General features: G+C 38.1%; 1 protein-coding gene across 1 annotated transcript in view; it reads left to right on the forward strand.

Annotated features, from left to right (window-relative positions):
- Positions 1-1,642: 1,642 nt before the first annotated feature.
- The window catches only part of LOC108716195 (mucin-4), a 38,139-nt gene continuing 26,881 nt past the window's right edge, over positions 1,643-12,900 (forward strand). Inside the window, exons 1-7 of the mRNA XM_018262321.2 lie at positions 1,643-6,168; positions 6,428-6,553; positions 8,135-8,335; positions 9,862-9,975; positions 10,143-10,256; positions 10,465-10,587; positions 11,894-12,027. Of these exons, the coding sequence (XP_018117810.2) occupies positions 1,740-6,168; positions 6,428-6,553; positions 8,135-8,335; positions 9,862-9,975; positions 10,143-10,256; positions 10,465-10,587; positions 11,894-12,027 (5,241 nt within the window). The 5' untranslated portion in view covers positions 1,643-1,739. The remainder of the gene's footprint in view (positions 6,169-6,427; positions 6,554-8,134; positions 8,336-9,861; positions 9,976-10,142; positions 10,257-10,464; positions 10,588-11,893; positions 12,028-12,900) is intronic.

Genomic DNA, 12,900 nt, shown 5'->3' on the forward strand with positions numbered 1-12,900 from the left:
TAACTCTGTATCAGAGATGACAACAAGTTCTGTTGCGGAAAGTGAGTTAAGCTCTGTCTCTTCATACACAGAATCTTCGAAGACATCAACACTACTAACAAGCACCACTGACTCATTATCGTATACTAGTTCTTTGCCCTCAATCGAAACTTCTGAAACAGTAGAAACCAGCTCTAGAACAGTATCTGGGCCGACAGCAAGTTCCACCATGGAAAGTGAGTCAACCTCTGTCTCTTCATCCACAGACTCTTCACTTACAGTGACGTCCATACCACTAACAAGCACCCCTGCCTCATCATCATCCACTAGTTCTTTGCCTTCAATAGTGACATCTGAAAAAACAGAAATCAGCTCTAACTCTGTATCAGAGATGACAACAAGTTCTGTTGCGGAAAGTGAGTTAAGCTCTGTCTCTTCATACACAGAATCTTCGGTGACATCAACACTACTAACAAGCACCACTGACTCATTATCGTATACTAGTTCTTTGCCCTCAATTGAAACTTCTGAAACAGTAGAAACCAGCTCTAGAACAGTATCTGGGCCGACAGCAAGTTCCACCATGGAAAGTGAGTCAACCTCTGTCTCTTCATCCACAGACTCTTCACTTACGGCGACGTCCATACCATTAACAAGCACCCCTGCCTCATCATCATCCACTAGTTCTTTGCCTTCAATAGTGACATCTGAAAAAACAGAAACCAGCTCTAACTCTGTATCAGAGATGACAACAAGTTCTGTTGCTGAAAGTGAGATATCCTCTGTATCTTCATACACCGAATCTTCAGCGACATCAACACTACTAACAAGCACCACTGACTCATTATCGTATACTAGTTCTTTGCCCTCAATCGAAACTTCTGAAACAGTAGAAACCAGCTCTAGAACAGTATCTGGGCCGACAGCAAGTTCCACCATGGAAAGTGAGTCAACCCTCTGTCTCTTCATCCACAGACTCTTCACTTACAGTGACGTCCATACCACTAACAAGCACCCCTGCCTCATCATCATCCACTAGTTCTTTGCCTTCAATAGTGACATCTGAAAAAACAGAAATCAGCTCTAACTCTGTATCAGAGATGACAACAAGTTCTGTTGCGGAAAGTGAGTTAAGCTCTGTCTCTTCATACACAGAATCTTCGGTGACATCAACACTACTAACAAGCACCACTGACTCATTATCGTATACTAGTTCTTTGCCCTCAATTGAAACTTCTGAAACAGTAGAAACCAGCTCTAGAACAGTATCTGGGCCAACAGCAAGTTCCACCATGGAAAGTGAGTCAACCTCTGTCTCTTCATCCACAGACTCTTCACTTACGGCGACGTCCATACCATTAACAAGCACCCCTGCCTCATCATCATCCACTAGTTCTTTGCCTTCAATAGTGACATCTGAAAAAACAGAAACCAGCTCTAACTCTGTATCAGAGATGACAACAAGTTCTGTTGCTGAAAGTGAGATATCCTCTGTATCTTCATACACCGAATCTTCATCGACATCAACACTACTAACAAGCACCACTGACTCATTATCGTATACTAGTTCTTTGCCCTCAATCGAAACTTCTGAAACAGTAGAAACCAGCTCTAGAACAGTATCTGGGCCGACAGCAAGTTCCACCATGGAAAGTGAGTCAACCTCTGTCTCTTCATCCACAGACTCTTCACTTACAGTGACGTCCATACCACTAACAAGCACCCCTGCCTCATCATCATCCACTAGTTCTTTGCCTTTAATGGTGACATCTGAAAAAACTAAAACCAGCTCTAACTTTGTATTGGAGCCAACAACAAGTTCTGTTGCTGAAAGTGAGTTAACTTCTTACTCTTCATACACTGAATCTTCAGTGACATCAACACTACTAACAAGCACCACTGACTCATTATCATATACTAGTTCTTTGCCCTCAATCGAAACTTCTGAAACAGTCGAAACCAGCTCTAGAATAGTATTTGGGCCGACAGCAAGTTCCACCATGGAAAGTGAGTCAACCTCTGTCTCTTCATCCACAGACTCTTCACTTACGGCGACGTCCATACCATTAACAAGCACCCCTACCTCATCATCATCCACTAGTTCTTTGCCTTCAATAGTGATATCTGAAAAAACAGAAACCAGCTCTAACTCTGTATCAGAGATGACAACAAGTTCTGTTGCTGAAAGTGAGATATCCTCTGTATCTTCATACACAGAATCTTTAGTGACATCCACACCACTAACAAGCACCCCTGACTCATCAAGGTCTACTAGTTCTTTGCCCTCAATGGTTACTTCTGAAACATTAGAAACCAGTTCTCAAACAGTATCTGGGCTGACAGCAAGTTTGGCCATGGAAAGTGAGTCAACATCTGTGTCTTCATCCAAAGACTCTTCACCTACAGAAACATCCATACCACTAACAAGCACCTCGGCTATATCATCATCCACTAGTTCTTTGCCTTTAATGGTGACATCTGAAAAAACAGAAACCAGCTCTAACTTTGTATCGGAGCCAACAACAAGTTATGTTGCTGAAAGTGAGTTAACTTCTGTCACTTCATACACCGAATCTTCAGCGACATCAACACTACTAACAAGCACCGCTGACTCATTATCGTATACTAGTTCTTTGCCCTCAATCGAAACTTCTGAAACAGTAGAAACCAGCTCTAGAACAGTATCTGGGCCGACAGCAAGTTCCACCATGGAAAGTGAGTCAACCTCTGTCTCTTCATCCACAGATTCTTCACTTACGGCGACGTCCATACCATTAACAAGCACCCCTGCCTCATCATCATCCACTAGTTCTTTGCCTTCAATAGTGACATCTGAAAAAACAGAAACCAGCTCTAACTCTGTATCAGAGATGACAACAAGTTCTGTTGCTGAAAGTGAGATATCCTCTGTATCTTCATACACAGAATCTTTAGTGACATCCACACCACTAACAAGCACCCCTGACTCATCAAGGTCTACTAGTTCTTTGCCCTCAATGGTTACTTCTGAAACAGGAGAAACCAGTTCTCAAACAGTATCTGGGCTGACAGCAAGTTTGGCCTTCAAAAGTGAGTCAACATCTGTGTCTTCATCCAAAGACTCTTCACCTACAGAAACATCCATACCACTAACAAGCACCTCTGCTATATCATCATCCACTAGTTCTTTGCCTTTAATGGTGACATCTGAAAAAACTGAAACCAGCTCTAACTATGTATCAGAGCCAACAACAAGTTCTGTTGCTGAAAGTGAGTTAACTTCTGTCACTTCATACACCGAATCTTCAGCGACATCAACACTACTAACAAGCACCACTGACTCATTATCGTATACTAGTTCTTTGCCCTCAGTGGTAACTTCTAAAACAGGAGAATTGAGCTCTAGAACAGTATCAGGGCCAACAACAAGTTCCGCCAGGGCAAGTGAGACAACCTCTGTCTCTTCATCCATAGACACTTCACCTATAGAAACATCAATACCACAATCAAGCACCCCTACCTCATTATTGTCCACTAGTTCTTTGCATTTAATGATGACATCTGAAAAAAGAGAAAACAGCTCTAACTCTGTATCAGAGCTGACAACAAGTTCTGTTGCTGAAAGTGAGTTAACTTCTGTCTCTTCATACACTGAATCTTCAGCGACATCAACACTACTAACAAGCACCACTGACTCATTATCGTATACTAGTTCTTTGCCCTCAATCGAAACTTCTGAAACAGTAGAAACCAGCTCTAGAACAGTATCTGGGCTGACAGCAAGTTCCACCATTGACAGTGAGTCAACCTCTGTCTCTTCTTCCACAGACTCTTCACTTACAGCGACGTCCATACGACTAACAAGCACCCCTGCCTCATCATCATCCACTAGTTATTTGCCTTCAATATTGACATCTGAAAAAACAGAAACTAGCTCTAACTCCGTATCGGAGATGACAACAAGTTATGGTGCTGAAAGCGAGTTAAGTTCTGTCTCTTCTAGAACAGTATCTGTGCCAATAGCAAGTTCCGCTACGGAAAGTGTGTCGACCTCTGTCTCTTCATCCACAGACTCTTCACCTACAGCAACATCCATACCACAAGCAAGCACCACTACCTCATCATTGTTCACTAGTTCTTTGCCTTCAATGGTGACATCTGAAAAAGAAGAAGCCAGCTCTAACTCTGTATCTGTGCCGACAACAAGTTCTGTTGCTGAAATCGATTTAAACTCTGTCTCTTCATACACAGAATCTTCAGCGAAAACCACACCACTAACAAAGACCCTTGACTCATCATCATCTACTAGTTATTTGGCCTCAATAGTAACTTCTGAAACCGGCGTTTCCAGCTCTAGAACAGTATTGGGGACAACAGCAAGTTCCTCAAAAAAAAGCGAGTCAACCTCTGTCTCTTCTTCCACAGACTCTTCACCTACAGTAACATCCATACCAGTAACAGGAACCCCTGCCTCATCATCCACTAGTTCTTTGCCTTCACCGGTGACACCTGCAAAAACAGGAGCCAGCTCTAATTCCGTATCGGAGCCAACAACAAGTTCTGTTGCTCAAAGCGAGTTTACCTCCTTCCCGTCATACACAGAATCATCAGCGACATCAACAACACTAACAAGCACCCCTGGCTCATCATCGTCTACTAGTTCTTTGCCCTTAGTGGTAACTTCTGAAACAGAAGAAACCATCTCTAGAATGGTATCAGGGCTAACAGCAAGTTCTGCCAGGGAAAGAGAGTCAACATATGTCTCCTTATCCACAGATTCTTCACCTACAGCAACATCCATACCACAATCAAGCACCCCTACCTCAGCATTGTCCAGTACTTCCTTGTTTTCAATTGTGACATCTGAAAAAAGAGAAACTAGCTCTAACTCTGTATCAAAGGCGACAACAAGTTCTGTTGCTGAAATCGAGTTAAAGTCTGTCTCTTCATACACAAAATCTTCAGCGACATCAACACCACTAACAAGCACCCCTGACTTATCATCGTCTACTATTTCTTTGCCATCAGTGTTAACATCTGAAACAGGAGTTTCCAGCTCTAGAACAGTATTGGGGACAACAGCAAGTTCCACAAAAGAAAGTAATTCAACCTCTGTCTATTCATCCACAGACTATTCACCTACAGCAACATCCATACCACAAGCAAGCACCCCTACCTCATCATTGTTCAGTAATTCTTTGCCTTCAATGGCGACATCTGAAAAAGGAGAAACCAGCTTTAACACTGTATCGGAGCTGACAACAAATTCTGTTGCTGAACACGACTTAACCTCTGTCTCTTCATACACAGAATCTTCAGCTACACCACTTACAAGCACTCCTGGCTCATCTTCATCTACTAGGCATTTGGCCTCAATTCTAACTTCTGAAACATCCACTGACTATTCACCTACAGCAACATCCATGCCATTAGCAAGCACCTATACCTCATCATCATCAACTAGTTCTTTGCCTTCAATGGTGACATCTGAAAAAGGACATACTAGCTCTAACTCATTATCGGAGCCAACAAAAAGTTCTGCCACTGGAAGCAAGTTAACCTCTCTCTCTTCATACACAGAATCTTCAATGACATCCACACCAGTAATAAGAACCCCTGACTCACCATCGTCTATTAGTTCTATTCCATCAATGGTGACATCTGAAAAAAGAGATACTAGCTCTAACTCGGTATCAGAGACAACAACAAGTTCTGCCGCTAAAAGCAAGTTAACCTCTGTCTCTTCATACACAGAATCCTCAGCGACATCCACACTATTAACAAGCACCCCTGCTTCATCATCGTCTACAACATCCCATACTTCACCAAATGATCTGCGTGCAAGCAAGTCATTCACATCACATGGGACTTCTGCTACCCCTTTGATTTCAGAGGCACAATCAAAAGAACCTAAAAGTTCCACCTCTTTGTCAAGTTCCTATTCTTCTTTTCTCAGCCTGGAAAGAACCAGTAGCATGTTATCGACCCCAACACAAAGCAAAACACCAGGAACATATTCTTCTTCAGCATCTGAATCTGCATCTTCTTCTGCTGTGACAGCATCTGTCACCTCATTTCCTGAATCCACCAATGTTGCTTATGGGACTGTACCCATCAGCTCATTGTCATCATCATCTTCCTTTTCCGATACTGTTGGTAAAAACAGCTCTAGTACATTTTCAGGGCCGACAGCAAGTTCCACCATGGAAAGTGAGTAAACATCTGTCTCTTTATACACAGACTTTTCAAGCACAGCAATATCCATAATTTTAATTTATACAAGGTTCTTCTTCCTTATTTAAAGTCAGTGCTTGGCTGCCCCCGTTCCTATAAATGATAGTGTGCAGTGTCAGGTTTTTTTAAATATTAAAATATTTTTTAAATACTTCATTAAAAACTGCTTTGGTAATATGTCTTTATAGATTATAATGCAAATGAATCTAAGAAGAATGTATTTCTATTTTTCTAGGTACATCATCTACAACATCAAGTGTATTAACTCCAAATAATACAACTACTTTACCCACTACTGTGACTAGTGTGCTTACAACTACTAAACCAAATAATATCACTTCGACAAATGTGACAGATAAAGGTAAAATATGACATCCTTAAAAAACATTACTGATTCTGAGGGAGAATGTCTTTCACACAGTAGTCTACCAAGTTGCTGCAAAATGTATTTAATGTACTGTAGCTTACTAGATGTTCAGGAAAAATATTATGTGCAGTGCATGAGAAATTCTCGATTTTTGTTTATTCATATAAGTCAGACTTGCTATATTATTCTGTGTTAGAGCAATTATCAATTTCTCATATATATAGTCTTTGGTAATACAATGGACAGTGGCCAGTTGATCCTCAAAAATTACAGAAAACATTGAATATAACTATTCAATTTTTGTTTATTTTTGATTATTTTTGTTTCACTTAAAATGTACTGATGATTATTTAAATACTTCTTTGTTGTCTTCTATATGTATATATATATATATATATATATATATATATATATATATATATATATATATATATATATATATAGCCAAGCAATTATTGCTTCATGAAACATGGAAAAAGGCAATCACGACTACTTAAATCATCCATGTTACTCTATTACCCCAGTGTCATAATACCCCATTATATGAATTTATACTAGACTAAGGTGCATATATACCAAAATGTAAATAGCCAAAAAAACAATCCTTTACAAATTTGTTTTTTAAATCATTTTGTGGGAAATGTTGTGTCCATGGTGACTTGTCTCTTGACCCATTGCCAAAAATGTTTTTTTATTTATGTTTTTTATATTTATAAAATGATGAAATTGTGTCAGTAATAAAATAGCTAGGCATATATTGATATTTTATATTGCTTTTTTTAAATAAAACAATCACTAAAACATTTCATTCTCTGTAAACAGGATGGTTCATTTAACACAAGTAAAACTATTTTCAGCTATATTCTAAGGTTGCTGCTAAAATAAGAAATGTAAGATGCTCACACAGTATAAAAATAGCATTTTTATTTAGGGCTGTCTTTAACTACACCTCCATTGAAGTGAGCTTACCTCCAACAGTGAAGCGAACATGAGTAATTTAACCTTAAGTCCACCTAAACTTATTAATGCATTAGAATTAGTGTTTGCCACTATTAGCAAAGTAGTAATATCTCAGTGTCAAATATTCCTATCACATGAATATATGAATACCATTAAATTATTATGTACATCCTGTGTTTCCCGAAATGTGTGTTGTTGAGAAATTCCAGATGAATTTGAGTTTTCTAAATCCAAAAGCTTTTTTCAAAGTAATTTTGTCACTTGCAGTACCATGTTGCACAAAGAGTAGGAAAAAAAATCACAATTTCTGATATTTCCCCCAACATAAAACAATGATGATATTTGAAATAGAACAACTTTGATTCATGTTGGCATAGCTCCCTCACTGTAATAAAAAAAGGGACTCAACTATTATCTAAATAAATATTAGTACTATTGCTGCAAACTGTTCATTTACATTTTGCTCAAATTCAAAAGCAAATTGCTCTAAGATAGCCATGTTCTTCACCAATGGCAAAAATATATTTTAATTATTGTAAGTAAAAAATAAAATTTTCAAGATTTTATGGCTTTTGTCAGCAAAATAATCTTTTTTGTTATATAATTTCTTATTAGGAGTAACATCATCTAACACTCTAAAAATAACAACAATGTCAACATCAATGGCATCATCTATAAACGTTAATGTGTCTACTGCTTCGACTTCTACACTGGCTAAAACTTCTTCATTCTCTCAAGAAATAAATGCTTTTACAGATATGTCTACTAAAACAAATAATACCACTACTTTAAAGGAGACTAATTTTACAACAAAAGGTACATTATACCCTGTTTTTAGCATTTTTTGAAATGGAGTTGCAGGCATTCAAGTGGGCTAAAATGATTTGTTAAGGGCAACAAATGTGTTGCTGTAAATAGATTTTTAATGTCTCACAAATATTAATAATGCAAAAACAAAGTACTCTGTATTGATGGAATTAATAGCTTCTTCTGGCAATGTCAGAGTGGCTGACAGAACCTTCAGCTATTGTAGGAAGCACATGAAAATATGAGTGCAGTATTTCCTGTAAAATCTACAGTGCCTCAAAAAAAATTACATTTCATTGATAACAGCATAGCAACAAGGCTTCTTAATTCCTTCTAGCTAAACCAGTTGGGTTGGCACTTTTCACCTTTTTAAGGAACTTTGTAAAAAGCGAATGGTTGTAGATTTGTTTTTTTCATTGTACCCAAATTTATTAATTGGTCCAAATACTGTTAAACTGGCCGCAAATGGGCTACATTTTGACATTGTAGAAATTCAGTGCATGGGAAAATCTTACTTTAAATCATTGATCACACAGATTGCACTGTGAAGGAGTGGGCACAAGCATTTTAGACTGGCTGATGATGCTTTACCCTACCATGAGATCTTTTCTGATTTACCAGTTTGAACTCAACTTTGATCAGCCAAACAACCCACATGGGGACCCAAGCAAAGCAAATCATAAAACTGCTTAAAATAACCTATGTGTGACATGTTTTAGATATTCAGATAGAGCTAATGAAGCATAACCCCCATTAATATGACCACAATGTAAGAATGCCCTTCTGATTTTAAGGGGCCAATTCATTAACTTCGAGTGAAGGAATAGAAGAAAAAATACTTCAAATTTCAAAGTGTTTTTTTGGCTACTTCGACCATCGAATGGGCTACTTCGACTACGACTTCGTAAAAATCGTTCGACCGTTCGATAGTCAAAGTACTGTCTCTTTAAGATAAAACTTCGACCCCCTAGTTCGCCACCTAAAAGCTACCGAACCCAATGTTAGCCTATGGGGAAGGTCCCCATAGGCTTGGCTAAGTTTTTTTGGTCGAAGGATAATCGTTCGATCGTTGGATTAAAATCCTTCAAATCGTTCGTTTCGAAGGATTTAATCGTTCGATCGAACGATTATTCCTTCGATCGTTCGATCGAAGTATTTGTGCAAAATCCTTCTACTTCGATATTCGAAGTCGAAGGATTTTCATTCCCAGTCGAATATCAAGGGTTAATTAAACCTCGATAGTCGACCCTTGATAAATTTGCCCCTAAATGTTAATGCATATAAGGCTTAGCAAAATGTAATTTTAATGCCATATATACAAACATAAAAGGATCCTACTCATGTACATGCAAAGAAGGATAAGTAGGTGATCGTTTTACATGTATTTCTAAGTGATTGACAGTTTACATTTACACCCACATGTTGATGAATTACGTCAAGAAAGAGAAACATTATAATCTTAATATTATCGTTTTTCTGTTTATGTGCAAAATAATGAGTGCATGCCTGAACTACATTACTTGTATGTCTTGCAGATAAAAATAAATGTCTAAGCAGCCCCTGTGTGAATGGTGCCACATGCACTAGTATGGGAAACTCTTTCTTTTGTCTGTGCCTTCCTGGATATACTGGAAAATTGTGTCAAATTGGTAAGTTAAAAGCACCCCAAATGTCCTAGTTTGGGCATTTAAAATGATTATTTTCAGCATATTGACTACTCACTGTAATATCATAAAAAATATTTTTGAGAAAGAAAAACTACAATGTCATAATCAAAACCCTGTGGCAGTGTAAACTTTTTTTTTTTAATTTTTAGATATTGATGACTGTGCTAATAATCCTTGTTGGAATCGAGGAATCTGCATAGACAGAGTTAACAGTTTTTCCTGTCGATGTCAGAAGGGGTGGCAGGGCAACAACTGTAGCCAAGGTGAGTAGAGCATAGATGGCAGATGACCTTGTGGCAATATTTTTTAATATTGCCAGTGCTATATTTCAGCTGCGCTAAAAACACAATAAGGTATCATACACCACTTCTCCAATGCTTTAAGGATTTCAGAAATAAAAGATCATGTACTAACAGTCTTACTTCTATTTTTCATCTATGTAATTTTTCATCTATTCAATTTTTCTTATAGATGTGAATGAATGTTCTCTGGGTTCCAGTAATTGTGATCCTAATGCTGTATGCATCAATACTTTGGGTTCATACACTTGTAGCTGTACAGAAGGATATAAGGGAAATGGCTTTAACTGCAAAGGTAAATATATGCCATTAGCATGGGCCTATTTTTAGCCCCTTACCATGCCATCAACTAAATACAATTAAGTATTCAATGCAACTCTCTGAACTGAAAAGCTAACAAATATTTACATTTACCAATATCTGCCATATCCAGGTGTAAACATGCCCATATATTAATAGATAAATTATTATTTAATAGTTCTTGTAAAGGTTGATATTATATACTGTTAAAATTGAGGTAAAGTAGGCAACTGCAGCATACTAGATAACAGGCAATGAAAAATAATCTTTCTTTATCCTATAGCTCTTTACTTCTATCGGATGTTTTTACCTATCTCTATGAACTATGCTCATTTGAGAGCAATATAATTAGATTTAGTCACAGCAAATTCAGAAATGGATATATGGTAAAATGATCTCCATACTTTGATTTCATGAACAGAAAAGATAGAGAAAAGATGTAATGTTTGAGATTTAATTACTAATTTAAAACGTGTGTTCTAAAGTCATGGCAGAGCTTTTTATTTTTCTTTCCCTTTCCCTTTTTGCTATTAAGTTGGTTTATTTGTGTTTTATTTGTATTTAATAGAAATTGCTTGTATTCAATGTAACTTGTAATATACAGCATTATCTGTATGCAGCTTGTATTTACTGACATGTAGGGGCAGATTTACTAAGGGTCGAATATCGAGGGTTAATTAACCCTCGATATTCGACTAGGAACTAAAATCGTTCGACTTCGAATATCGAAGTCGAACGATTTAGCGCAAATCCTGCGATCGAACGATCGAAGGATTATTCGTTCGATCGACGAATAAATCCTTCGAATCGAACGATTTGAAGGATTTTAATACAACGATCGAAGGAATATCCTTCGATCACAAAATCACAGGGACCTTCCCCATAGGGGACCTTCCCCATAGGCTAACATTGACTTCGGTAGCTTTTAGCTGCCGAAGTAGGGGGTCGAAGTTTTTCTTAAAGAGACAGTACTTCGACTATCGAATGGTCGAATAGTCGAACGATTTTTAGTTCGAATCGTTGGATTCGAAGTCAAAGTAGTTGTCGAAGGTCGAAGTAGCCCATTCGATGGTCGAAGTAGCCCAAAAAACACTTCGAAATTCGAAGTTTTTTTAATTCGAATCCTTCACTCGAGCTTTGTAAATGTGCCCCGTATAGTATGACCACACATGTTTATATTGCTTTTATTTTATATTTTCTGGTTTACTCATTATGCTTGTAAGGCTGAAACTGTAAAACTGACTGATATTTAAATTGTACAATTTGAAATAGCAGTATTAACATTTATTTCCCTTACCTAGAAATACGTCTGTTCCCTTATGGCCCTGCCACCAAAGATAAAAAAGCAACTAAAAATTCTAAAGACTTCTCTTCTCCATTAATCAGTATTTCGATAGGATTCCCATTTGAGTCTGCATTCTACAATAAGCTTTATGTAAGTATACATAACAAGTTGTTCTTCAATCTGGTGGTGATTCAGCCCAATACTGAACAGAATCTAAACCCTAATTTGCATATTCAAATTAGGGTCCAGAATGTCTAAAAAGATCCCTGAGCACAGTGTGTGTGGTTATATTTTTTTTTTACTTCCTTGTGTGATGAAAAGGCACATGATATTAAAGGAGAAGCAACCCCTTAATAAAAAAAAACCCTACCCCCCTCTCCCCTCCAGCCTAGCCGCCCCCTCGGGCAAATGACCCTAACTCTTTACTTAACCCACCTTGCAGATTCTGTCCAGCGGAGTTCACAGGCGCCATCTTCAGCCACTTCGGTAATCTTTGTAATGAGACTGGCGCGTCTGCAATTTTCGTGAGTTTCGGCACATGTGCAGAAAATTGTTCCAACTGCGAATACCCCGCCCCATCTGTCTCATTCCGAAGATTACTGAAAAGATGTAGATGGTGCCCGTGAACTCCGCTGGACAGAATCTGCACGGAGAGGTAAGTAAAGATTTAGGGGTATTTGCCAGGGGGGGCAACTAGGCTGGGGGGAGGAGGGAGAGGGGTCTGTGTAATGTAGGGGCTTAGGGTTTTTTTTTTTATTAAGAGCTTGTTTCTCCTTTAAGGATCCAGTTCAGGCCAGGCTCTTGGATTGAGTCGAATCCAAGTACTGTTGAAAAATGCCAAATCCTAGACTGAATATACTGGATTTGATGCATCCCTAATATATATATATATTAAACACTTTTTTTTTAAAGAAAAAGTTTTTATTTTTTTAAACTCGGTGTTGCTGGTCTTCCCTATAGCATGTGAAACCTAAAAAAATATCATCAATTGCCTTATGCTTCAGCATTGTAACTTTTCTTTGC

Source organism: Xenopus laevis, chromosome 5L (assembly GCF_017654675.1).
Source record: "Xenopus laevis strain J_2021 chromosome 5L, Xenopus_laevis_v10.1, whole genome shotgun sequence".
NCBI classification, from domain to species: domain Eukaryota; kingdom Metazoa; phylum Chordata; class Amphibia; order Anura; family Pipidae; genus Xenopus; species Xenopus laevis.